This window comes from Anser cygnoides, chromosome 13 (assembly GCF_040182565.1).
Source record: "Anser cygnoides isolate HZ-2024a breed goose chromosome 13, Taihu_goose_T2T_genome, whole genome shotgun sequence".
Lineage (NCBI taxonomy): Eukaryota > Metazoa > Chordata > Aves > Anseriformes > Anatidae > Anser > Anser cygnoides.
Window position 1 is genome coordinate 6,203,586 of NC_089885.1, and position 27,564 is coordinate 6,231,149.

The 27,564-nt window shown below is 49.5% G+C and overlaps 2 protein-coding genes and 1 long non-coding RNA gene across 6 annotated transcripts; 1 reads left to right on the forward strand and 2 right to left on the reverse strand.

Annotated features, from left to right (window-relative positions):
- Positions 1–3,809: 3,809 nt before the first annotated feature.
- Positions 3,810–21,701, reverse strand: VAMP7 (vesicle associated membrane protein 7). Of its 3 annotated transcripts, none has more exons than XM_048070747.2 (8): positions 21,576–21,701; positions 15,968–16,126; positions 12,906–12,963; positions 12,200–12,337; positions 7,920–8,010; positions 7,275–7,342; positions 5,306–5,398; positions 3,810–4,680 (listed from the first exon to the last, which is right to left on the reverse strand). In XM_048070747.2, exons 2-8 carry the CDS (start codon positions 16,111–16,113, stop codon positions 4,633–4,635), a joined length of 642 nt encoding a protein of 213 aa, XP_047926704.1. In that variant the 5' UTR covers positions 16,114–16,126; positions 21,576–21,701; the 3' UTR covers positions 3,810–4,632. The 3 variants fall into 3 exon arrangements, with proteins under 3 accessions (XP_047926704.1, XP_066861311.1, XP_013054453.1); XM_067005210.1 differs by lacking the exon at positions 21,576–21,701 and adding an exon at positions 18,685–19,227; XM_013198999.3 differs by lacking the exon at positions 21,576–21,701 and adding an exon at positions 16,413–16,703.
- Positions 21,684–27,322, forward strand: LOC106047492 (DNA-directed RNA polymerases I and III subunit RPAC2-like). 2 transcript variants are annotated; one of them, XM_048070754.2, is made up of 6 exons: positions 21,684–21,830; positions 23,956–24,053; positions 25,038–25,114; positions 26,151–26,233; positions 26,344–26,506; positions 27,135–27,322. In XM_048070754.2, coding segments are annotated over exons 1-6 (462 nt in total). In that variant the 5' UTR covers positions 21,684–21,791; the 3' UTR covers positions 27,137–27,322. The 2 variants fall into 2 exon arrangements, with proteins under 2 accessions (XP_047926711.1, XP_047926713.1); XM_048070756.2 differs by lacking the exon at positions 26,344–26,506 and having other exon boundaries at positions 21,685–21,830.
- Positions 23,223–24,443, reverse strand: LOC125183578 (uncharacterized). Its single transcript, XR_007165832.2, has 3 exons — positions 24,242–24,443; positions 23,912–24,145; positions 23,223–23,358 (listed from the first exon to the last, which is right to left on the reverse strand). It is a non-coding gene; the product is annotated as an uncharacterized lncRNA (long non-coding RNA).
- Positions 27,323–27,564: the final 242 nt, after the last annotated feature.

Here is a 27,564-nt window from a genome sequence, read left to right on the forward strand (position 1 = left end):
TTCAGCTCCTTGGATTTCATAAGAATGAGGTAGGTGTCAGCAAAGGAAAACAATTCATAGCACTCAGTTCATGTCTTAAAGGAGAACGTCCACAAAGGGCTTAAGCAAAAGAAAATACGGGAAACTGCTTCCAAATAGGAAGCCATTCAGGACACTGTACAGCAGAGATCACTCTTTGCATCAAGTTTGCTTTAGAAAGGTAAAAAGAAGAAGAGAGTTGTATCACGTTGAGTTTCAGACTAGCTCTCATGAATATGTTCCGGCATCACCTACTGACTGCTCCTAGAAAGGTAATGCTGGTGCAGGACTGGTGTTAGCTGACCTTTTTGCACAAGGGGCTGAGAGAACAGTTACACAATAGCAGCTTTTTGCATTGGGTGCATAAGCTTTGAGACTAAGGTTGTTGCCTGTTGAAAGAGATATACATGTAAGTTAGTGAGAACTGCAAGAGTTTCTTTCTCATGTTCCACGTGCTCGTTCTAATGAACATCAGTGCTTTCCTGTTATAAAATAGCTGCATACAATAGTTTTCCTGAAGCTGAACTAACCCCTCTTCCTCTGCTTTAGAGCAGCCTCTAGCTGCAAAAAATGGGGATGGGGTGGGTGGAAAGAGATCCCCTTGTAAATCTCAAAGCCGGTTCCACTTAGTGGAAGGGCAAAAAGGAAGGCTTTTGTTATGAGCACAGTTACACTGCAGAAGAGAGACAGATGAGAATGAATTAAGGCGACTGCTCGTTCTCTGAATATAAACACCTCCCTTCCACACATCAGAAGGCCAGAGATGACTACTGTTAGACAAACAGGCTTCTTGCCACTGCTGATAAAGCCTTGAAAGTTTACAGGATGGTCTTGTAAAAGCTTTTCCATTGTGGAGAAGGTTCTTTTCTAACACATCTGTCTGGTGGAAAAACCAGAAACCTCGTTACATTGGACTCATCTTTCTGTGCATCGGGAAAGTAAATAAGAGACTAGCAACACTTCAGTTAGATTTCTCTATTGTTTGAGAGTTTTTCTTGTCTTTATTGTGGTTTATATTCCAAAGTTAAGAGCATGCCAGCATTTTACATGTACTACATTTCTCTGCAGCCTCTTAAGTTCAGACAGCTGCTACTTATTTAATCAGGTACTTAATGGAAAATAAAGAACAAAAGCTTTCTAGAGAAAGTGTTTAAATACTGTAAGATTATATTGTAGATAAAGCTTAACAGATTTTTGTAACTGTTTCTGTGAACTGCAAGACAGCTGTCTACAGACTCAGTTTTAGATACATGTTTCCAGACAGACCTGAGGCCAATTTAGAAGAAGCAAGCCAAAAGGTTAATCAGGGCCATATTCTGAGGTTTAGCTTCTGCTTGAATTCATGGGCATTTTAAATATACACCTGATACCAACAAGCACTTGAAGATGGTTATCCCTCCCCAGAGAGAACCGTATGTTTGCTTTTGGTCCACAGATCAGGAGCATGAAGCACAAAACCCAGCTCTAAAAGAACAACTAAACTAATGAGATGTTAATTCAAGATAAATCCTTTCATTTTCCCAGCCAGGCTTAGAGCAGGTGATCTTCATTCAGAGTTGATATTCTGTATCATCTCTAAGCCCTAGCAGCCATCATTAGGATGCAAGTTTTCTTTACCTCACACCAAGATAACAATCAACTGAACTTGAACAGTTTCTGCAAGTTTAAGAGGAAATCCAACCCCCTCATACTGATGCATGAGTCTGATTCCAGCACCTAACACTACTACAGCCACTGAACATTCCTGAGGTAGATGAAAGGCTACCAAGCTTTTTTGCCTTTTTTTTTTTAAACCTGGAGACTCAAGTGCAAGGCAGTGAGCTTAGTCACCAGCTGCTGCTGCACTAAATCAGTCCAGCACAGTATGGTAAACTCTTCCAGAAAAGATGGGTTCTTCCCAGCTAAGACTAGAGGGAGGAAAGATATCCATTATTAGGGATTTTGCCTAACAGAGGTTTCATCTCATGTCGCTGAAAATTGCCTTAAAACATGTTTTCACACACATTTTTATTTAGCTTCCAAGTGATAGCACTACTGCCTGTATCATCACTTCCTTTTATATTCCCTCCACCCCCATAAGTGCCCTGAGCAAGCAGGCATCCTCTCCTGTATCTCTCAGCATCCCTCTGTCCCAGGCACTCACAGACGCTCTAAGTTAAAACCAGGAAGAAGCAGATTCTTTCCATCATCAGAAATAAAGCCACTGTCAAGTCATGACAGGCTCTAACACCTGCATCAAAGCTAAGTCAGAATCCTCTCAAAGCTGAGAAATTACACACGGACTTCATGGGAGCTGTTTCACAGCAGGATTTCTGTGTGTGATTTGTCAAGCAGCCACACGAGGTGACACCAGGCTTGGAGCTGCAGTGTTACACAGGGAGACCCACATCCCCACAGACACACTGGTTTCACAGAGTAGCTCCTACCAACGGTCTACATCTAGCATCAGGCAGCCTTTCACAGAACTAAGGAAACCTGCTTTCTGTACAGTCATTTTATTTAAATCAGGTTAACTTTGTTTTTACACTAATATCTCAGTGCATCCTTTAAAAGAAAAGGAAGTCTTCATTAAAAAGTGTTTGTACATAAGACAAATCATAGAAATTAACACAGTACCATCAACAATCCCTAAAACATGCACAATTGTACATTGAGCTGGGGGGGGAGGCTGTATGGATAATAAGGAGGGGCAGAAGGGCTCTCTTCCACATCCACTTCCAGGTAAGAGGAAGGAAGTCTTTCTCTGCTTCACAGTGGCGTAACACAAAATAGAAACCAAGGCCAGTGACCACAGTACTGATCAGAACCACTGGCACTTTCTGGATATCCAAGATCTGATTACCATTAGTAAAATCAGTCAAATCCAAATAACCATGCAAGTTTACAGGAAAACTTTTTACCTGGCACCTGCTGGAAAGCTCCAAGGTCAATGTACCGTACACCAAGCAAAGCATGTGAAGGAGCAGCCATTTAATATCACTGTCCTGCCTGTGGCAAGCCTGTGTTGCAGGGCCTAGGGAACCCATGGCACCAAGTGTCAGAATTTAGTCACCAAACTGAGCCTCCCTTTCCCACACCTGCACAGCTTCCACCCATCATTAGAAGTCACTTCCCTGTGCCAAAGCAATGCAGCTTCCTTATTACACCACTTGATGCTTTTATGAGATTTCAGGTGTTTCCATTTCTTCTCTTGGAAATAATCCTTTAAGATATGAGATGGAAGTCCCACACTCCTCGCACCCCAGGCAACAACAGCTTCTGTTCCAGTCAGCCAGGACTTCCAGCCACCACACTGCCCCGCCTGCTTGTTGCACAACCCCATCCGGGGGCTGCCTGGGGCTTGTGGCCTGACAATTCAGATATCCAGATGGGACAAAAATACAGTGATCACAGCTTCCAACGCTAGGCCGAGCGGTCCCTATGCTCTTGATAGCAGCACATTACCAGGGTAGCTGATCCTACATTTGGTTATTAGCCTTGGAGATTTGGGTATATATTTTTTTTTGCACACAGGAATACCTGTTACTACATCCTCTGAAAGATCTTTTCTGCTTCAGACCATAGAGAAAGTAACCATCCATTCAACTCCAGCCTTCTGTTCCTTCTCTGTCTTCAGTTCTTAGCACAAACCTTCCGAGTAGAAGCACAAGCAGCTAATACCTGACACCTTAAGCCAGATTGATAGGTTGGCCTTGATTGGCCCCCCAACTTCACCTTAGCAAGTGAGAATGTTAATATTCATTTTAGTCCAACCTCAAAAGAAGAAGAGAAATAACAGGTGACAAAGCATATGCATTATTGCAACCTTATCTATATGGAACGGTCTCCTTTACTGGATTGATTTAGCCACAAATTAAAGGGGAAGGGAGAGGAAGAAATGTTGATGAAGAGGAGGCCATTTCAAAGTGCTGAGGTGACCTAACACCCTCTCCTACCAACTGCAGAAAGACCACCAGGAAAAAGGAGATTTCATACAGAAGCAGCACCTACATCTTACAGTGCATAAAGCCCAGCCCCAAAGCCATTTTCTTACTACTAATATTGCACTTGCAATCGCTACGTGTTGAAACACTGCAAGAGGCCAGATGTGCAGGGAGGGGCATCTGGATCTCCACCGTTTGTGGAAAATGGAAACACACACCCCCATCCTGTGTCTCTCCCATTAGTTTGGCTCAGCCCACCATGAACTACCCTCCAGTGCCATCCTTGTGGGTAGGACGGTTGCTAAACTGTATTTCTCCACTTGCACACTCACATGAAAGTGCAAAGCTGCAGGGGCACATGGGCAAGCATGCGCGTGCCCTCCAGAGCTGGCTGTACCGCCTACCCAGCTGAGGAGGCTGTAGATGGGACAGAAAAACAAAAAAAAAATCCCTTCAAGTAATTTAAAACAGCCCATTCTTGAGGTTACAGCTGCACAGAAGCAGCGACCAGCTGGGCCTGTTTGGGGTGGTAAGGCAAAGAAGTCTGAAGTCCTGGAGGGATGAAGAATGAGAAGGTGTCAGTAGTGAAAGATTAAGAGTTATTCTGTAGGTTGCTTCTTCACACTCCTGTGATTCTCATCTCCAACTGACCAGCACCAACTGCTCCCGGTTACTTCTGCACACAGGCTGGCTATGCAAGCTTACCACAGGCAGCCGATACAATGATATAGATGATAACCTGGGGAAAGAAAACAGTAGACTCCAGTAGAGAAACAAAGTCCTGTCCTTCAGTCAACTGCTCACTTGGCCTGGCAATCAAAACAAGTTTGCAAACCCCCGGTTATCAACACCCTGAAGTAACTTGTCAGATGACCTACAAAATTTTGCACCAAGACCTCCTCCTCCACATCCGTGCAGCAACACAGGATGAGAAATGTCCTCCAGCAAAGGGTTCAGTGCTGACAAAGTACTTCACGTATCTAACTGAAGTTATACTTCAGCATCCTCACATTAGCACCGTTTACATTTATCACAGGCTGGAGGTACACCGTCCCAAGTTAATTCACTAAATACCAACAGGAATAAGGCCTAAAAAGCCATTAGAGGTGGAGGAGCCATGAACTTAATGTCTTAGGTTCTTACAAGCTAGACAAAGTTGTCTAGAAAGCTTTTCCTATTGCCTGGACAAGAAAAGCTGCCTGGCACAATGCTCCTCTCTCCACACCTCCCATACAACCACTGTAACACTTGTTTTAGAGCTAAGACCATTCCAAGTATGCGTGCACGCGACAGCAACGTGCTGTTGGCATTTTCCAGTAGTTAAGCCTTATTAAGAGCTAAAGGTTGTTGAGCTCCATACTTACAATTGATACAATGATGATGATAATGGTGAGCTTGAGGTTCTTCATGCACATGGCTCTAGCAAGGTTCCTGCTGGTAGTTTTGAAAGTGACCGACTGCAAGAGAAAGTAAAACAGCTATTTCATTCCTGAACCTGCTGTAAAGAAAGCTGCATCCCAAGAAGCTAGATGAAGATGCACACACCCATACCATCCTACCTCTGTAATAACCCAAAGCACTACGGTTATCTCCTCCAGAGTAATTAATTCCCGCAATTAGAATACTGCAAGGCCAAAAAGGCATCAAGAGAAAAATTCTCCCCCATGCTACTTTAGGGGTGACATCAAAAAACAAACAGACAAAAAAGCCTAACAGTAAGTCCAGAACCAGCTTGAGTTTGTGCCTTCCCACACTCAGCTTGGGAGAATTAAGCATACAGAACATCACCAGGTCTGTAGGCTGCCCACAAGGATTAGTTTATCTTGGATTACCTCTGGTTGGATTCTCATTCAACTTGCAAACTTTGGAGAACTGAAGTGCTCCAAAATATTTAAGGAATTACTGATATTTACTACACTCAACAGCAGATCTACTCAGGCTAGTCAACAAACCCTTTAATGCTACAGCTTTCCTCCAGTATGCTTGTCCTGCTCCAAGTCTTCCCAATATCCTGCAATCCCCACCTAGTCAAGACAGGCAGTGGTTGCCAGATGACCTTGAACACCCACCAGGCTGCGTTAGTATAACGTTTTTCACATGCATGCAAGGAGATGCCTGCCCAGAGAAAGGCTGCAGAACCTGCGCTGAGCCAGCTCAGCAGCACACTCTGCTGGTTATTTTCAAGTTTTCCCCGCAGAGCACCCCTCAGTGTTTTCAGATAAGGCGATACCAAGCAGAACTGCATCCCTGACTGTAATTTTGATTTAAAGCTGATTTCCAGGCTCAACCACCACCTGAACTTTGGGAACACTTCTCTTACCCAGCTGTGAAGTTTCTAGGTGTTTCTAGGATTGCTGGATACCGACAACTGTCCAAGTGCAGACATGCAGCAACGTACCTCATCTCAGCCCAGACTGGCTGTCCAGAGGACAGGACTACTTTGAATACGGGCTTCTTCAGATCCCCCTACCAAAACAAAGCCCCCACTACTCTTGCTGGGAGGAATCTGATGTGCTTGGTTTATGTGCAGCATTCTGGTGGTAAAGGCTCACACGGGAGCAATAAACTGGTCTCAAGCTTGAAAACTTCAGTCCTGGATTTCTAAGGACACTCTCACCATTGGGCTGTAAGGCACTCAGACTAGAGCCATGTCCCATTCCTTCATTTTCTGCATGGTTTCCAACAACAAACAATCCCTGCGAGAGTATATATGTGACTTCAGATTAACTGAAGAAGGAATTCCAGTCTGTTTGTCTAACGCATTACACCTGAGCTTAGACTACTTCCTGCCACTATCTCAGGAAGCGGTACGATTTAAACGCCCTGTGCTGGAGGACAGTATTCCCAACTGGGTAACCACAAGCTTCTCTAGTGTCTCTCTCTTAAAGCATTACTCCTTTTTGCCAGCTCTGAGATGTTTGTATCTCCCCAGGCCCCATACAGGACCCACCAGCACTCTCCTAGACCCTGCAGAGGAAGGTGCTGAGTCAGGTCTAGGGATTCCTAGGGAAAAGGCAGAAAAGTTTCCAGAGCGTAGGCCATTTTACTGGACAGCATATGCTTTATAATTACATTAAATTTGCCTCCTCAGTCATTTCTCCCTTACTTTACTCCTTCATTCTGTTAAGGAGCTGGAAGGCTGGTATGCAGCTGGTAAAACAGCTATAAGGAGGGGGGAAATAAGACAGGACTTGTTTCCGACACTGAAAGGGAGCCTTTACAACCTGATACTTCAGTGTCTGTTTAAAAGCAGCTCTAGATGCTGCTCTTCGATGAACACAATTGATGCAGGACCCCAGATTCCCCATTTCTAAAGCTCTTCCCCAGCCTTACCGAATCCACAAGGTTCTCAGTTTTATCTATCAGCAACTCCAGCTTCTCTCCTCTTTGTGCCACGAGGTCTGGAGAAAGAAAGAAAAATTCGTATCTGTAGGTAGAATCCCAGTGCAAAAAGCTTCTTCTAATACCCAAAGATCAAGTGCAAGCCAGGAGCTCTTGGCAGTGGTGTCTGAGACAAGAATTGGTCCTCAACCCTTCCAGATTGCCAGACACTGGTACTTAAGGAAGAGTCTCATATCTCACATGCTTTGGGACTAAACCCACTCAATTTTGGTCAGTTCCAGATCTAGTCCTCTATTTTCAAGTGGTCAGACTTGTCCAAACCCAGTCCAAAGTCTAACGGGACAAAACACTGAGAACATTTTCCTCACAGCAGCTGCAGGAAGGCCACAGTGACAGAGACACCAAGTCCAGAGCACACCGCACCCCATCGCAAGCTCTGCAGTGCCATCAAGCAGTGCTCCTTGTCCCCCCCATGCACCACCCTGAACCAAATCCAAAACAATTAACAGCTCACAAACTCGGAGCTCCCCCGGCTCCTTCTTCCCCAGTTTATTCTGTCAGGAGAGGACAGCCCACCATCAGCTCCGCTCAAGGTAACTCTCCCTGCAGGGCATGGCACAAAAAGAAGCCGGGTACCTATGTTTCGAACCATGATTCCTTTAAGTTCATCGACTTGGGCTTGCGTCTCTGCCACCTGGTCAGTGCCCTTGCTCTCCGAGTGGTATTTCTGTAACAAACGAATAGTCCGTGACAGCAAGCATCATACACACAGCATTTCAAACAAAAAGGGAAGCTCCTGGCCACCACTGAACAGCACAGAGGACATACATTTGAGACTCCAAGTTACCTGAGATATCAAGAAGCAGGTAGGAGACAAAACCCAACTTCTCAGCCACTTACAGATCACACATGCCCATCTGCTCCTGCACTGCAGGAGCTGCACAGCAGACAAGTGCCTGCAACTTCCAGAGTGCCCAGAAGTAAAAGCCTCTTTTGAAGGTTTAATCAGTTTGCAGCAAGGAAAGTTAAGACACTGTTCCCACTCCCACACACCATTTTGTTGCCTTTGTAATAGTTCAGAACTTTTCATCATCTTCAAAATTCTCTGTGAAACATATCAGGAGAGCCCTGCAACTTCACACGCGAGGCAGAACGCATCTCTCTGTAGGTGAGCATCAAGCAGGAGCTCCGACAAAGAAGAAGAGGGCCTGTGAACTGGAAACACCACGCACTGTTTGAGATGGCCAGCATGAGCTGCCTAACTGCTCTTCCTGTAAAGATGTGAGCAGATCACCAGTGAACCTTTGGTGGGTACATGGTTCAGGCTGCTAGGGGGAAGAAGCACTAGCCAACATCCCCAGCTTAAAAGGAGTCTCACGATGTTTGCAGAAGCAAAGGAGAGGAGTTGAGGTGAAGTCCATATCAGATAACTAAGTTCTGCTATTCCTGGATTGACTTTAAGTCTGCTGTCCTCGCAGGTCCTCTGCAGTCAAGCAATACTAGCTACAGCTCCACTGCCCTGCTCCCTAAGCCTCCTTCACCCAGGGAAACAGGTCTCTCTCACAAAATTCATGGATAAACCTTCAATTTGGTCTAAACTTGCAGCCGCTGCGCTCATATCTGAAGGCCTTCACAAAGCACCTCTTATTAAGAGACCATCTTAGAAGACTTGCTGACAGCAGAGACCAGGACAAGATCATGTTTGCTGTACTTCATGACAACCATGGCCTCTTAAGCCCCAGTTTTCTCCGCAATAAGCACTCGATTTGCATCCATTTCTGACCACATGGGAAAAAGCAACAGCTGAGTGCTCTAACAGCGTTCATACACTCATGCCATAATCAACAACTATAGCACTGAAAGGAACTCAAAGGTTCGTTTTTTCAGGAGAAGTTGCAGAACTGGCACACTCTCTGAGCTGGTCACTGGTTTTACTGGAAGCGTAACCTCCCTTTTCAGCATTATCTGTGCGATGCACTTGAGTAATAGCGTGATCTCTAAACTGCCACGTGGTCTCTTCCTCCACACTCAGCATCCTCAAGTTACTTCTGTAACCACCTCGATACGGTCCTGCTCTTGCACTACGAGGCCTTGAACGTTAGGGGCTCTACTCCTAGCAAGTTTTAGAGCCACCCGAGGGAACAGCTCTCTCTTATTGCTTAACCTTTATTAGTCGATGCGTAGAATTCATCAATATGCAAAAGCCAAGGAAAGCAGCTCTACTCCATGCTTTAGAGAGATGGAAAGGCTGGGATTTTTAGAGGAGTAATACCACCATGGCTCTGAACACCGCCTGGCTCTTCTGATAAGGCAATTCATTAAGCTTACTGCAGCTGAGAATCACTTACATTTCGACAAGTCATCACTTTGAGTAGTTTCGGTTTCAGACTCCACACATCAAGGCTTGGTGGAAAGGAAAAAACGAACTTCCTATCTGTGATAGGACTGAATCTAATTTATTATGCACAACTCATTGGGCTCTTCTGAAGCCACACTGGCTTTATTATTCATTTGTTTCTGTCTGCTGCGTAAGCCAAAGAATAGTTTTTGCAATAAACTACGTGCAATTTTACATGCTCTGAATCACCTCTGCTCGTCATTGAGGGTACCAACACAAATGACTCTTTCCACAAATCCCAGTACAAGATTCAGGAAGCAGCAGTGCGAGTGCAAATCCTTCCTTCAGGGTCCCCCACGTCAAAACCCCAGCTACACCCTGCATCCCAAAATGCAACTATTACTGCTGGGGAGCGTTATTAAGTTTGTTTGGTTTTTGCACTTACACAAGCTATGCTCCCAGACCAGCAGCAAAGGACTTCTCCTCCTGCACCTGGAATATCATGAAATCTGGCATTTTTAGCAAATCAACAGGAAAAAAGCCAAGCTTTAAGGACGGCAGCAGCAAAACAAACATGCTCGCCAGTCACAGCAAAGCAAATGGGGAGCCTCCTACACCCTGTGTACAGCGCCAGCTGTTGCTGCCCCAGATACAGCCTGTGTACTAGCTCTGAAAGCCAATATTCCAAGGACATCCTCCTTTTAATTTCAGACAGGTCTCAAAAATAGTATTGCTCAACTTACGAAATTGTCTGTAGTCAGTTAAGAACTCTCAGAAGTGTGACTTGAACTTTAAACAAGATTAAAAACACTGTCCTTGCAGACCATGTAGCCTGAGGCTTTGTGCACTAATAACATTATTGATCATGAGTCACAGGGCAGTTATTTATTCCGTCTCTATTCCTATCTGACTTCATTCCTCTAATTTGACATTACATCGAGCAACCACGACCAAGCCTGTAAGTTTCCACAGGACTCTTTTCTTTGCAGGTGCTTGAATTTTACCACTGCAAACCAAACACCAGGGATAAGCAGGAACCGCAAGATTGCCACTACCAGAACACCTTATATTTTAAGAGCATCCTTCCTCTTTCCTAGAGCAACTGCTTTCTGCCTTTCCTCTCCTTTCCAGCACAAAAAGCCCCACTGAAGTAGGGCAGGATGTTGTCTGCAGACTCAGGTTACCCATAAAGTCAGTGCTGTCTTTGAAAATGAAAAAAAAGTAAAGCTCTGAAATGCAGCTCATCTCATTCTACAGAGGGTGAAGGAAAATGCAAACACTATGCTGTGCACTGAAATACTTCAGAAGCTATACCCATACACTGCTGTGAATAAAACACAAATCAATATTGGTATTTGAAATCTCCGTCTGGCAGCTGTGGGCTTTGCCACACCTCAAATAAGCAGCGAGCAAAGCACTTTTCTGAAAGTGTGAAAGTAGCTCCAGGGCTGTATCAGGTTCTTGTGGCGAGTGAAATAAGCACACAATTCCTCTGCACTTCCAGTTGGAGAGGGACTCCAGACCAGATCAACCTGTCCCTTCAGGATTCCACAATCAGGCACAGGGTAGCTAATATAAACTCTTCTGAAACCTGACGATTTCTTAAGAACTATAGTACTTGGCAAGAAGATGCACTATGCTGCTGGCAGCTCCCTTTCAGACAGCAGCTTTCCTCACTGCATCTGCGCTGCAGCAATGCTCTTTGTCCCACAGCCCTTCACATGCAATTCTTCAGGAATTTTTCATGAACTCCAGTGGCATGGGCTTCACCTTACTTCCAAACTGGAATCCTACTGGAGGAGCTACTCACTTTCTTGCAAAGCTACAGTGTCTACAGTCTCCAGACTCAGAATCCAGCACCATCTTCAACACCAGTCCAACCCCAGCTGAAAAGTGTGAGTTGAGGGTGACACAGATACATGCCCCAGCTTCTGCGGTTTGGAGGCTCCAAGTAAAATCCTAGCACATCTGTCCTCCTGTTTAAGCTGCTGTCTTGGGAATGGAAGTCCTTGGAGCACCTGTGCAAGCTAGCTGGCGAGCCTACCGTGATTCTGTACATAGAACTTGCCTGCAACCCAAGCCCATTTTTCTTGCCTCCTGAAATGAAAGCTGTACCATGAGCAAATACCCTATCGCACTCCAGCAGCATGCCACAAATTACCATGTAGTAAGAGGGAGAAGTGAAAGGCAGTCTGCAATTGCTAGGTACTCAATTTTGAAGTTTGGTTCAATAGGAAGAGTAACATGCATTTTTCTTGCTCATAATGACAGGGACGTTATCTTGGACTGGATAGTCAACTGGAACTAGATTTGAGATTTCAAATGTTACCTTTGAGACCTAAAGTGCACCTATATGGTGCAAACAGCGAATGCATCACTAAAAAAAAGGGGTTGGGGTGGATAATCACTGAAGCAGTAAAGCAACCCAGCTGTAGGGAGAGCACAGGGAAAACAGCCAATTCCCCTGGCTTTATAGTCTCAACGTGCCACTTCAGTTACAAGTGAACAAATACAGGAAGACCTTCTGGGGAGAGGTTTAACTTGTCAGAGCAACATCCCATGTAGCAACAGATCTCACCAGCTGCGCAGCTAAGACACTTGAGAACTCGCTGTTCATTGCATAGGGAAGGGCTGTCTGTGCTCTTGAGCCATACGTGGTCTGAAATCTCTTCTTGATTTCATTCAGGAAGTTGAAGGCTCTGGAACGTTCAAAGTCCTAAAAGGGAGAGAGCAGACCGCATCCAGTCAGTTAGATAACGAAGCGTACAGGGCATGAAGCCAAAGAAACCACAGTTATCAGTTCCTAGCAGGCATGCTGTGCACCACACTGCAGGATTTGACTGGTTATCCTGGGGTTTCAATAGCAGCCAAATCCCAGGCACCTTCCTGGACATCAGCTGGAAGCAGACATTACTTAAGTATATGTAGTTCTCATTCTGTGCCTGCTATCTTTTTCCAATGAGGGAGAAGATTTTGCTTTAGCATTTCTAGAACTGGAATACACTGACGATTAAAAACCTACATCTAGATTCTACGCACTGGGGCTGCTGAGAGAGAAACTAGGAAAAATAAGAACTTAACTTCAGGCTAGCTATTCAATGCATTTGAGTTTCAGGCTTAGGCTTCAGAGCTGCGTTCTCATTCCCATCAGTTAAAAGCTCCAGTGGAAAAAATAAGGCATCTCAAATTAGCACCCATTATTGATTTTTCATTGACATACAGACAGAAAAAGCTACATCTCGTGAAGAGCCTGTATACGCAATAGCTGTAACCCAAATACTTACATCATCCGTGATGCAGAGGTATATGATCCGGTCTTGGCAGATGTAATGAAACAGGTAACTGCAAAGAGGGAAAGAAAACAAGTCATTTGGAGCTGCCACAAGAGTAATCCTCTGGAAGATGCCACTGTCTGCAGGGCCTTCAAGGGCTGGAAAAGGGCAAATTCCAGTTACAGTACAGGAAAAGGCACAGATGCCAACATACCCCGGCCACCTTTGTTCAGATCCTAAGCATCTCCATTCCTATAAGCTACACTGCGAGACCACTTACACGTTAAGGGATCACTGACATCGTGCACTTGTCAGCATCCCACGCTTTGCAGTAACTGGGGGACATTTAGCTGCCGAACAAGCTCACTTCCATGTTCTTCCAGCTGCTTACTCGTGAAAAACAAAACCTTGATGGGATACCCAGCGTAAGATTCACGTCTAACCCTTGTCAGTGTATCCAAGCATCCACGCATAGTTAGCTTGAGAGATTAGTTGGAGTGACAGGCCAGTTAGTACTTTAATGAACCTCATTAGTACAGTGACTTGCTTCTTTAGCCGTGTTTGTATGACCACTGGCTTGCACTGCCTCAGGTTTTTGTTGCAAAGACTACAAAACAAAAGCAACCACAGAAGAAAACGAATTTGACAGAACAGGAATCAGGGCAAACTGGCTTGAAGCACGTGGCTGCGTTAACGCCTTGAGAGGTGCGGTGCAAACAGCTGTTAGTTAAATGCAGAACAAACAACCCACAGTTGAAAGCAGTATCTTCTCAAAGTAAAACCAGGCTGTTGTTTCTAGGCCCATGAGAAAAACAAAACAGAAAAAACAAAGTTCATACACAACTAAATGCAAACCAGAACTGATCAGAGCAGTGTAGTTCAACTCACTGGCTTTAGCTGCTGTTTTTCCTGACACTCTCCCCTCACCGCCAGCTGCGGAACCCTTTCACAAAGCCTCTAGAATACAAGGGAGTTTATGCACACGCTGCAGAGCAGTTGCCTCATACAGCTTTAAGGATGCAGCTCTGTAGCTTTAAAACCCAGGGTTTGTATTATATGAATAACTGGACCCTGAAATAAGCCTCGGGAGCATGCTAGAAGTATAGTTTGCTGTCCTGAAGCTCACTTCTCTTAAAAAAAATCCCTCAGTACCTACAGTTATTGCCCCTCCATTCTGAAGGGAGAGGTAAAGCTCACCTGGCACTGCCTTACGGACTCCCCAGTGACTTGTAGGAGAATCTTACCAGCAGACAGAGAACAACACCCAGAACTCCTGATGCTAGAAGGCTGCTTTTCCTTGGAGATTACATGAAAGACCCAGAAGATCTTCTAAAAACCAACAACCAATGGCAACAACCCTCATTAAATGGAATATAAGCCTATTTTTTTTCCTGTTGCAAAATAAAAATATTTTCCTGTTGCAAAATAAAGTAATCATCCAAGACAGGCAACGGTGCAATTCTCTAGCCTAATGGCTGGGGCCCTGACAAGGCAGATCTCTGAAATCCTGCAGACAGGAAGAATAACAACTCCTTGTGCACACTCGGCTTCATTAAATCTGTAACGACCTGTCCAGGTATTATGATCATGCAAGGGAAAAAAAAAAGAAAAAAGGAAGAAAGAGTGCCTATTTTGCACCTTTACAAACCAAAATCCTTGCTTTTTGACAATGGGAAGAAAGCGCAAGCTCCAAAGCATGCATGTGGGAAGATACTAATGAATGCTGTGCCCAAAGACATGGCTAGGTACTCCTCCTTCCCCTCTCCCCGCAGGGAGGCAGGGCTGGCAGATTCTGACCGAAGAGATTGTTCTTCCAGAGCACAGGAAAAGCGACGTCAACAGAAGACCTGGCAGAAGAGACTGAACTTGAGCAGAGGAGACACTGATGCTAAGCTCAGTACCCAGAGCTGCAGACGGGCACCAGCTGATTTTTAACAGCACAATGCAAAGCAGAACCACCACGCTGCAAGCTGCTCTGATCTTCTGCAACGTTTGCTGAAGCCTCATTAAGGAAACCTTCAGTAGCGAGCAAAAGATTATACACTTCACAGCACGCTTTGCAAGTGTAGATGCATCAGTTAACTGCCTCTCAGTGCTCCCAGCAAAGGGCAATCAACCTCTACACCACAATTCAAGCTTTCAGCTATAAGAACACACCGTGGCATTCCTAAAGCTCCATTTTGTAGTTGGCTGAGCAGCACTCAAGGCAAAGGTAACACAAAAGGAAATAGCTATTCCCTGAAAATTACAGTAGAAAATGATTCAGCATCCAAAGTACTTTAGACCACAGAGCATGCAGCCTCCTCAGAAAGCTCCTCCCCAGGGACTCTTCGTGGTCCCAAGGCAGGGAAAGGCAAAGGAAGACTACCCAAATTCTTATCTTTTGAATCCTCAGGCAGCCAAAACAGCTTTAAGACAACAGCTTGGACAATACTGAGAATCCAGCCGCAGTGCTAACTCAAAAGAGAGCTGAAATAGCATCCAGTGCTGCTGAATCTGTTTTCTCCGCACTTTTGTTTAGTTTGCCCATCAGCACATTGACTTATTTACTTCACACATGCAATAAATTAGCATAGTGCCAGGAGGGTTTAAACCTAACACGTTCTATCAACATCAGCCAAGGACTGTTCAGGGATCTGTACAAGCCCGAGTTAAATGCCTGTCCCAGACACCGGATTTGTGGTAGCTCAGGATGCCTTTCACAGAAACAGCCTGTGGGACTTCCCTTAAAGCAACCAGGATGCACAAATGATCTGAGACAGGTGATGTTTTTGCCTAAAGCACTGGAAAAGCCAGCAGATACAATGAGCCAAATACACACCCACAGCTGAGCACCTTCCCATTCACTGTGGAAGCTGTATAAGGGTAGAAAACTTCATTTCATACCAGCCGCCCTGGTACTAATGTCTTAAGCTAAACTCAAGTCCTGGTTACTTTGCAAAACCAGGGGAAAGACTAGCACACTAACACATCCAGACGTGGTGCTGAGAACTGAATTTCGCCACCTCCATTTACTGCTATCCTCACGCACGTTAGCTGGTCTCTCCAACATCCAGAAGAGAAACGCTACTCACTTCCCGTGTGAATAGGTCAGCTTGTTGTTTTCAGAAGGTATCTTCGCCAGGATCTGCTCTGTCACCTCCAGGAAGTTTCCTCCGCACCAGGCATGCTTGGCAAGGATGGTTGTGCCCCTCGCCACGACAGCGAACAGGATAGCCATGACTTCACGCTATCTGGAAATAAAAACACAAGAATTTGGCTTGTTATTTGGCAGAGAAAACACTGCAGTCTTAGCAACATCCTCCCAGCCCTCAGCATGACGGGAGGGAGCGTGGTCAGTACTTCAATGGGATATCGTTAGCAGAAAACCTCTCTCATTCCCCCTTTTACATGCTGTTCAGAACACCACCAAGACTACCGCAACCTTTAGAAGAGTGCTTTTGTTTTGTTCTTTTTTTAAACTGCAGCAGCATGGTGTCCTGCGCTCAGTGAATTTCGCTTACAATGAATATTACCTACATTGTTTCCACCTGGATTTCTAGCTGTAGGTACATTGTTTTCCTCTTCAGTGGACCCTTCAGATTTTTCCTGCTTCTCAAAGCAGCTACCTTCAGAAGAGAAGGAACTGTCCTGCAGCGATGTTAACAGGAGGTCATTGCACAGAGCGAGCCCACCATCCCTGACACAACTTCAGTTCAGGAGCGATGCCTTGGCTTTGACTGCTATCAGACTGAAGGAGAGAAGCTGCCCCTTGATTCCAGTCACACCATACACACCTGCTTTTTACAGCCGCGAGGAACTCACTGTTGCACCAAGGCACCTATAAAACACAGTCTGCATTTCTCAAAGCAAGAGAGCACGTCTGCACACCGCCTGTCCACAGCTACACACCCTCGTACAAGCCATCGCTCCTGCACGTGTACCACACTAAACAGACTATGGCACGCAAGTAGCAGAGGGCCAGACGTTGGTGAAGTCCCCGCAGTCAGAAGAACGTGCCTGCTGCCACATAAAGGGGCACACTTAATCAACCATCGTATTAACCTAACAACAGACCTAAGATTTAACACGTGAAACCATGTCAGGCCACAGCTGGGACATCTGCCCGGCTGGTTCAGTACCTCCATAAGCCTCTTTTCTGCTTTGGAAAGACTTCTGACCCCACCAAAATAAATAAATAAATGTAATCTCATTTTTCACTTTGCTCTTGACCGCCCTGATGCTGCCTGCCTTGCATTGTGCCCAGAAATCTCTGCATTCTGGCTGGGAAGATCGCACGCCTGCTTCAGCGCAGCGCAAGAGCTTGGAGACTTCTCCAGAAATAGGTACAGCAGGTTCAGCTTCAGGATCCAAAGGCCACGGGTAGAAAGGCTGGACACAGGCTGTGCCCAGTCGGATTTTCTACCCCCCTGGCACTGACTGAAGCCACCTACTGATGCAAGCGGGGTCTTTTGCTCTGGGGTTGGCCCTGCCGAGCGCTGTGCAGGAAGAACTGCCTGCCTTCATCTGAACTGATGCACAAGCGATCACAGCAGCAAAGGAAAAGGTGGCAGGAGCAACGCAGCGCTGTTAACAAGACCATGAAGTTAAGAGACAACCAACTAATGCACCAGGCCTCATGGGTCTGCTTTTTGTCAGCCAGACCTTCAGGGAATTCAGGCTTGGCCAGCAACAGGTGTAAGAGCTTGAGATCGGAGAGGAAAAGCATAAACTTGTGGATTAATCCAGAGAAGACACCCCATGGTTAATCCCCAATCTTTAACCAGTTGGAGCACCAAGGAGTTCAAGGCCAGCACCACCTAAGGGAGGGGAAGGCAGAGGATTAGTTTGAGAAGAGACCACAGCAAGCCGAGCAGGAACCAGAGCAGAAGTCCTCAGACTGCACAGCTCCAGCACAGCATGCTCTAGAAAAACTGTCAGAGCTCGGTGTCAGCAGAGGGGGAGGGAGGACACAAAAAGCCCCACGCTGTGCAGACAGAAGCTGCTCTCCTCTGCCGCTCCTGCCTGGTACCACAAAAGCACATCAACAACTGCAGGGGAAAGGAAGCACTCGGCTGCAGCCCCTCCTCAGGCAGACCTGCTTCTTTCACTTCCTCCTGGCTTAAAACCGGCACCTCTCAGACCCACGCACCTGCCCCCTCATCTGCACCAGGGATCCAGGGGAAGCCCCTCGTGCTGCTTTGCACGGCTGGCTTCTCACTTACCCCGTCTCAGAGCAAGACCCGTTTTCGGAACACAGGCAGCGTGTTGCATTTACCTGCTGTTCTTTACAAGGTGACAACTCCCCTTGCTCTCGCTGTGTCACACACTGCTTGTTTCCCCCCCACTGTCCTCATCTGGACACAGCTCAGGGACTTAAACAAGAGGACTGACACCCGGCTGGCACACACAGCCCGTTAGGAAGGAGGATGATGAGTGCCCACATCAGCAGTCCCCTCTCACTGCTGCTGAAGAAACGGAGGTGTTCACCTGCCTCCTCCCTCTCCCTCTGGGCTGAAACTCCAGCACAGTTAAAAGTGGCAGCAGAGAGAGGTGAAAACCAGCCAGGTTTGTGTTTCCTCCCCCAGCCATAGGTAACGCTGACTTGCAGGCTCACAACTGCCCTCTAGCAGCAAGTCTGTCAGCAACACAAAGTGAAAAAGCCACATCGCTTCACATCCAGGGTCTAGAGGAGATGATCTCTGAAGACAGACACAGACGGTGCTCATTAAGGCCAATCGATGTCGGTGTCCACCTGGAGATCGTGGCAGTCACAGAATAAAAAACGGAGAAGAAAGCTGTGGTTACTCACTATTTCTAACACAAAAACGAGAAGTTCAAGAACTGGTCCCACAGAAGGAAGCGGCTGTTCCCACGGCACATCCTCGGAAGCTCATTCCCACATAACATCGAGGAGAAGAACAGCTCACACGAGTTCAGAAAGTGACCAACATGTTTATGGAGGAAAAGAATCCCATTAAACCAAAAGCTTCCAAGCAGCCACTCACTGGAGCTTAAGAGCTTATCTCAAGTTTCTCCTGTTTTTCCACTCCTCCCTGGGCATCCCGCTAGTCAGATGCCAGAGCCACCTTCGGTCTGACTCAGTACAGCCGTTCCCAGCACAGAAAATCATTTATTCCACAGAAGCCCGGGATTATTATTTATTTATTTTCAGGGAGAAATATTCTGAAGAGCAGATCGCACCCACCAGCAGCAGGGCAGGTGAGCAGTCACGTCAGAGCCCCAGTTGAGGCAGCAACTCCCCCAGTATTTACATTTTAGTGCTGTCCCTGCTCAGACACTGCTCCTCTCAAACAGCAACAATTAGGAGTTCACAGATTCACAGATTCACAGATTTCTCTAGGTTGGAAGAGACCTCAAGATCATCGAGTCCAACCTCCGACCTAACACTAAGTACTCCACTAAACCATATCCCTAAGCTCTACATCTAAACGTCTTTTAAAGACCTCCAGGGATGGTGACTCCACCACCTCCCTGGGCAGCCCGTTCCAATGCTTAATAACCCTTTCGGTAAAGAAGTACTTCCTAACATCCAACCTAAAACTCCCCTGTCGCAACTTTAGCCCATTCCCCCTCGTCCTGTCACTAGGCATGTGGGAGAACAGACCAACCCCCACCTCGCTACAGCCTCCTTTAAGGTACCTGTTGAGAGCGATAAGGTCGCCCCTGAGCCTCCTCTTCTCCAGGCTGAACAAGCCCAGCTCCCTCAGCCGCTCCTCGTCAGACTTGTTCTCCAGACCCCTCACCAGCTTCGTTGCCCTTCTCTGGACTCGCTCGAGCACGTCCATGTCCTTCCTGTAGCGAGGGGCCCAAAACTGAACACAGTACTCGAGGTGCGGCCTCACCAGAGCCGAGTACAGGGGCACAATCACTTCCCTCGACCTGCTGGCCACACTGCTTCTTATACAGGCCAGGATGCTGTTGGCCTTCTTGGCCACCTGAGCACACTGCTGGCTCATATTCAGCCGACTATCCACCAATACTCCCAGGTCCTTCTCGGCCAGGCAGCTTTCCAGCCACTCATCTCCCAGCCTGTAGCTCTGCTTGGGGTTGTTGCAGCCCAGGTGCAGGACCCGGCACTTGGCCTTGTTGCACTTCATGCAGTTGACCTCAGCCCATCGCTCCAGCCTATCCAGATCCTCCTGCAGAGCCTTCCTGCCCTCGAGCAGATCGACACACGCACTTAGCTTGGTGTTGTCTGCAAACTTACTGAGGGTGCACTGGACGCCCTCATCCAGATCATCAATAAAGATATTAAAGAGGACCGGCCCCAGTACCGAGCCCTGGGGGACTCCACTAGTGACCGGCCTCCAACCAGATTTGACTCCATTCACCACAACTCTCTGGGCCCGGCCATCCAGCCAGTTTCTAACCCAGCGAAGCGTACGCCAGTCCAAGCCCCGAGCAGCCAGTTTCTCGAGGAGAATGTTGTGGGGAACGGTGTCAAAAGCCTTACTGAGGTCAAGGTAGACCACGTCCACAGTTACACCAAGGCCAGCCGAGCCCCCGCACCACCTGTTCAGGTGCTTTACAGGAGCTTCAAATCTTGCTTCCAAAGCGCCCAGGCCTTTCTTGCATCACTTCATCAAGTTCAGCTGGCAAGAACATCATATGACGAGCAGGGAGCCAAGTCATTTGCAAGCCTCTCACAAGCCTGACCACAGCATTTCCTTCCAGCACCACTGACCCTACCAGCTCGTAGCTTGCTTGGAGTGCTTTAGAGCTGCCTCGGCGCAGAAAGCTGCGCCCAGAAGAGCCCGGAGGCTGCTCAGCACACCGGAGGCTGCTCAGCACACCGACACACCAACGTGAGCTGCCTGAGGGCGCCCCCAGCCCTGAGCTCCCAGACATCCTGCCACAGATCCTGGCACCTCTGTCTTCGCTTTAAGCCAGCCTTAAACCGCCGCATCAGCCACACACTGCCTGCGTTAAAGCAGGAAAAGCAATCGCGGACCCCGGTAACGTTTTGCTGCCTTTAGCCTCTGAGAGCTTCTCTCAGCCCTTCGAAGCGCAGCACCACAGACGTGCGCAGCGGGACCGGAGCCCCAGGCCAGGAATCGCCCAGCTGCAGGTGAGGGAGGCGCTGACCACAGGGCCCCCCTGCACAGCCCGGAGGCCCTCGGTTAGCGGTGTGAGACGGGGGCATCGGGGCACCGAGCAGAAACGGGGGCTGCGCAGAGCTAAAGCACACAGGGGTCACTTCTGGGAGGCTTTCTGCAGGAGCTGCTGCCTCCGCCTGAAGGAGCAGGGGAGAAGCCAGACCAAAAACCGAAGCCAACAAGCTAACAGGCGGGGGTGGGGTACAATTAAACCCCTGATAGGGGGGTTTCAGGTTATCGCTTATCGCACCAGAGGCGAGAGCAGCCCCGCAGCAGGCTCGGGTCTCGCCAGAAGGAGCGGCTCACGGCCACGCAGCTGCTCCGGGCCCCCCCTGACGCAGGAGGCGGCAGCTGCCAGACAGGGCGAGCACAAATTCTCCCAGAAAAAGCAAGAAGAACCCCCCCGCGGCAAAGGAAACCACACAAATACGTCCCCGTGTCCCCAGCCCCGTGCCCGGGGTACGGCCGGCCGCCCCCAGCCCCACGGGGCCCTGCCGGGGGACGAGCCCCGGTGCCGCCCCCCGGCCCCCCCCCGCCGCCATTTGCTGCCCCTCACGGCCCCGGCCCCGGCCCCGCCGCTCACCGCCCGCCCGGCTCCTCCGCCCCGGCCCCGCCGTGACGCGCTTCCGGCGCGGCGCGTTGCCCGCCGGGAGTCGTAGTCCCGCGGAGCTGCGTCCCGGCAGGCCGTCCTGCCTCACGCGGGGGGCACGCCGGGAGTTGTAGTCCCGCGGAGCAGCGTTCCGGAAGGGCCTCCCGCCCCGCGCGGGGCACGCCGGGAGCTGTAGTCCGGCGGCGCGACATGGCGGAGGAGGGCGAGAGGAAGGCCGCGCTGGAGATGGTGAGGGGCTGGGCCGGGGGCGCAGTGGGGACAGGACGTGGGGCACGGGGGCTGGGCCCGGCCCCGCTGGTTCCCGGTGACCCGGGGGCAAGGTGGGGGCTTCTCCATCCTTCCGGGCCCGCGGGGCTCCTGGCGGGCCGGGTCAGCCCTGAAGCTCTCACCAGGTTTCCTTCTCCCTGTACCAGGGCAGAAGAACGAGGGCAGCTCCGGTGAATCAGCGTGTAGCTGAAGAGGGGAAAGCCCCACAAGAGCAGGATTTCCCTACCCCAGGAGGAGTTTTTGTATTTTTTATTTTTATTTTTTAGATCAGGTTGGCTCTTAGGAGGAGAAGTTTTCCTGCAGCAGGCAGCGCACTGCCAGGACACCTCTAGATTAACACCCGTGAGAGATCTCAGCCTTCTGCTGTAGGGCACGGGTCTGATGCTGCGAGGACCAGGGAGGAGCCGTCCTGTACTGGGGAAGGGCTGGGTTTCCCCCCGAAGCCTCGGGCAGCGGCTGCGCCAGAGGCAGGATCCCTGGCCAGGTAGGCCAGTGGCTGGGTGAGAAGTGGTGAGGCCTTTACAATCTCGGACCTCAGCAGGACTGCATCAGAGAATGCTCCACAGGAAAAAAAAAAAAAAAAAAAAGAAAAAAAACAGGTCTCTGAAGCAGACAGGCTCAGCACAAGGTGTTCTTTGTGAACCAGCCATGCTCTGCCTCTCCTGTGCCAGATCAATGCGCTGGGTACTCGTGCTGTGCTGAGGAGGCAGAGCTGAGCTCGCTGTGTTGCTGCTCTTAGGCACTTGTTGCAGCCTCAGCTGACCTTGTTGCTGACCCAGCCACCCCGCAGGAGATGCGTCCTGCCCTGTCCCATCCCTCCCCTTCCTGCACACAAAAGCTCTCAGAAGGCCTCTGAAGCCAGTGCAGCTCCCAGAGCTGTGCTCAAGCCCCAGGCATCCTATTTTTCAAGTCATTTCTATGCAACATTTATAACTCAGCTGTAAATATTTGCTCTCAGCCTGAAAAAACACATCTGTACTGTACAGGGCTTCACTGGAGCTAGGGTGCAACTGAATGCAGGGGCAATGCAGGGGCCAGACAGCTTCCTCCTGAGCTAGCCTGCAATCCTAGGAAAAAAAGCTCTTGAGGACAATTGAGGCAAATAATTTTAGTAAATACTGCCTTGCAGAGCACAACAGCAGGAGGGACTGAGGCTGGCAGCTGTGTCTGGGAAGGGGGAGGGAGCTGGCTCTGGCGAGCAGGGCAGCAGGCAGGGTCGCCGTGCCAAGGGAAGGTGTTCCTGCCACTCCTTGTTTTAATCACCAGTAAGACTCACTGCTTTGGTGGTGGGTTGCAAGTTGCTGGGAGGCAAGGGGGAAGAGATCAGACCAACATCATCACGGTGCTGCATCGCATCTGCTCTTCTCTGACAGCCGGTCTGCGGGGAGCCTGCCCTGGAGTCACGCTGCGGGTCTGGGCGGTCTCCTGCAGAAAGCAGCCTTCATCTCCCTGCTGAGCCGCTGAGTCAGGCCCCTGGGGGCTGCCGAACCTGGGGGAGAGAAGGGGGCTGCGGGGAGGCATTGCTCCACCAGGGGGCTGTAAAAATGCCGGAGCAGCTGAGGGTCTGGCAACAGGCAGAACGCAGAGAGATCAGCGCTCAGCCTTGAAGCCTCCCTGATGCCAGGAGAGGAAGCGGCTGGGGCTGCCTGGGTGCACCAGGCTTTGTGGAGCCTGGGGAGAGGTCAGGGGATCAGCAGCCCCCCGGCAGCTGAGGTATTAATTAGGTGGCTCATTGGCTTTGGAGGGGATCCCAAACCAGGCTGCTCAGGAAGCAGGGATTAGTAGCACAGTTTTTGGGGCACCTGAGCCTAGAACAGCTGCTGCTATGGGGTTCAGCAGCAAGCCTTCCCTTGCAGCAGAGCTAGCAGCCTGCGACCTGAGCTCATGCATAGTGCCCCCAAAAGCAGCCCGTACACGGGGGCACAGGTCACTGAAAGAGCAGCAAACGCAGTTCTCAGCCCCTGCTAGCTCAGAGGCTCCGGTGTAGCTGAATCGGCGAGGTCTGGTAACTTACTCCTCACCAGCACCCTGGGGTTCCTTACCTCAGGGAGCCTTACCGCACCTCTTCTTTCCTGATTTGTGGCAGGTCCAGGCAGATGGGACAGATGGAAACTGCGTCACGTTTGTGCTGCATGACGAAGACCACACGCTTGGCAACTCCCTGCGATACATGGTCATGAAGAAGTAAGTAGAGCCTCCAGGGTGCCTGGTACTGCTGGGGGCATCTCTGTCCCCTACCCTGGTCTCCTTTTTCTTGAGCTGTATCTCAGTTGATACTGGAATAAAACATGTAATCAGAAATTACCTTCCTTCACGAGATCAGCTCTTTTCCTTATACTGCTGGTGTTAGGACCCAGAGGGCACTTACAGACCTTCCTGGGCCTGACCAGCCTCACCAGGGGGCCTCCCCCACACCCTGCCCATTGGCCCAGGAGCCCCATTTAAGCACAGCTCAGGGCTTTCTCTCTTTGTCTGAGCTATGTAGTTGGAGGCCTAGTCTGCAGTTTGGCTAACGGTTTTGTCTGTACTGGATGCTGTTAATTGGGTACAGCCCTTCTTCATCATTATCGGCCTCCCTTGTGATCACTGGGCTCTGTTTGGCCTGATTTCCTTCCCCTAGTCTGCTGTGAATTGACTTTCCAGCCTGACCTTCATCTCCATGAGCCTGTGTGATGATCTAGACCTCAGGCTGACCTTGGCTACTACCTCTGGGCTGCTTTGCTCTCTCACCTGAGTGCTGTGGGATAGGGCTGGCTGGTGAGATCTCCGTCTTGTTGGCTGTCTTACCCTTATGGCTTCTAGCTTTCCGTCCCTCGGGTAACAACTAACTCTCTCTGCTCCTTGATGGTTAGTTGTAGAGGAAGTTTAATGTCTGACATATTAAAGATATTTTAACTTCTCTGGCCTGCCACTGGGCAGTTGGTGGCGCTAGGCTGGTGCCTGGGAGCATGCCAGACGTAGTTTTCCTTTGCAAAGCTGCAGCGAGGTGGAGAACATGAGTAAAGTTACACAGGTTGCTTCCCTTCGGCATACCCCTCCCATGAGACCCCCGGTTTTATAAACTCCATGAGCCCCAGCAGGTCTGGCTGGCCTGAGCCTCCGACTTGCCTGAGCTGCGCTGCGGGCAGACCTGGGATTCACTGCTCTCTTCTCTCTCTCCTCCTGCAGCCCTGATGTGGAGTTCTGTGGCTACTGCATCACCCACCCCTCAGAAAGCAAGATCAACTTCCGGATCCAGACCAGAGGTGCAGACACGTGTGTTCCCTTTGTGTCTGGGGTTCTTCTGCGGGATTCCCCCTGCTCGGGTCAGGTTTCAGCCGTGGGTTGTTCTAACAAAGAAAAGCGCTTTTCTCTCTTTTCTCTGCTAGCCATCTGCAACTGCTGTGCCCTGTTGCTCGGCTGGGGAGGCTGCCCTGAGCTTTATGCTGCAGCTCTTGTGTTTCCCAGCTGTAGAGCTGAGCAGCGTCCTGCCAGCTGAGGCCCAAGGAGGCCATGGCCCAGGTGTCTGGGTTGGCTGGCAGCAGGCCCTGAACGGCAGCAAAAGGATAAAATCGATCTGCTGCTCCCTGTCAGGGCTGATCTGCCCGTAAATCAGCGTGGGGTTTGGAAACGGGGCTGACATACCTAGCTGCAGCAGGATAGCTTGTTCCTCCTTCTCCCTGCCAGCTATGATACAAGGCTCCCTTGAAAAGCTTCCCCTGTCTGTGCTGTCCTGCTGACTTGCCTCCCAAAGAGGACTTTGTCCCCTGGTGACAGGTAGCACTGACAGCTCTGAGCCTCTGGCACTCACTCATTCCTCCCAGCACCCCACCCCCTTTTCTCGCCTGCTGCCTTCCACCCAGGCCCTGCACGCTCGGCAGCTTTGCCTGCTGCCTGGAGGGATGCTGTTGTTTCATTCCTTCCCCACGGGGCTGTTCTCTTGAGCATCAGATACGTAGAAGCCAGTTCCTGGAAGCAAGTAGTTAGTCTGTGCTAGCTGACTCTTTAATTTCTTAAAAATAATTCCTGCTCAGTCTAGCCTTGCCAAAACAACCTCTTCCTCATGGGGCTAACTGCAGAGTGAGTGTCTGCTGCTCCTGCACAGCCTGGACCACCCCTCTGAGGTCAGGTCTCGTGCTGCTGGGCCGGGCTGCGAGGCAGGAGCGTGTGGGCACGTATCTGGGTGCTGTGCGGGACCCTCTCCCCGTCACGCGGACTCGGTGAGAGCTGCACTGCCTTGCGGCGATGAGGGAGAGGTCCTCGGCCACCCCCCGTTTCACTAACGTGTTTCCTTTCCTGAAGGGTCCCTCCCTGCTGTTGAGCCATTCCGGAAGGGGCTGAATGACCTGATGGGCGTTTGCCAGCACGTGCTCAGCACCTTTGAGGTGAGATTGTTGCCTGAAGAGCTGTGGGGCATTTTCTGTCTGTTGGTCTCAGAGGGGAAAGGAAGGGGCTGAGAACTGTGTTGTAGGCACTTTTGACACAAAAAATGTAGTTTTTTCAGACATTTTCTGCCAGACCTTGGTTTGACTGTGGTTTTCCAAGTCCTAAACCGCTGGGGTTGGGGAAGAGGAAAGGAGAAATCGGTCTCTGCAAAGCCCTCCTGGTCTTCCAGTGGAAGGTGGCACATGAGATTCAGCAGAGCTTGTTGTTTCCCTGTGAGTGTTCCTGCCCGTGTTCTTGCTGTTGCTAGAGCATTAAGGAGCAGAAATGCCTGCAGGTGACAGAGGAAGAAGTTCTCAGACTCCCCATCTTTTAACTTAAACGGGAACACTCTTGAACTTTTTCCTTCCCTATGAGCGGGGAAGTGCCAAAGTACCCACAAGAGGCTGTGCTTGATCTGTGGGTTCCCTGCTGTGTCCCGTGGCCAGTCTGTGGACTGCACAGCTCTGAGTGCTGCCTCTGCCCTGTCTGTTTTAGCAGGAGAGTGGCTGAGAGGTGGAGCTGCGGGCTGGTGAGGAGACCCAGCATGCTGGAGGCTGAGCTGCTGCGTCCTCCCGGTGTGCTTGACTGTCTGCTCTAAGGAAACGGGTATTGCCTCCAGGTCTCTCGCAGGATGAGGCCAGTGCCTGCACAGGTTCTCTGTAGGGTGCACTCCTGCAGCTGGACGCAGTGGCAAGGCTCAGTCACTTCTGAAAGTACCTGGAGCTCTGTCAGAGCATTTTGGGTCCCTCAGCCTTTCCAGGCACTGGGCAGAGAAGTCACAGCACAGACCCGGGGCGGGGGCAGAGGTGTGTGAATTGCTGATGCGTGCCGTTAACATTTATCCTTTGCTCTTCTTTGCAGAAGAGCATGAAGGAATACAGGGCCCAGAGGGAGGAAGAGATGCAGTAGCAGTTGGGGCTGGCAGTCCCCATGGATGTGTGTAATGTCTGTGTGTCGAATTCCCCGTGTCAAGAGGTGCTTTTTTATGAGTATTTTGATGCAAATATGTATTTTCTCTAATAATAAAGCATATAAAGTTTGATGCTGCAGAGGCGTTGCTGTGTAAATGGTAGCTAGAAGGCAGCTCTTCCACTCTTTTTTTCTTCCCCTCTCCGAACGTTGCTGTTTTCTGCTCGGACGTTCAGATTGTTTATGGTGATGCACTGCAGAACTAGGCTGCCCCAACGTCCACAGGGAGCAGAGGGGTTCAGTGCTGTGTACAATCAGACTTCGAGAGAGGCAGCACCCTCTTCTGATTTAAATCTTCCTGTTACTGGCCCCAGGGCTCCTG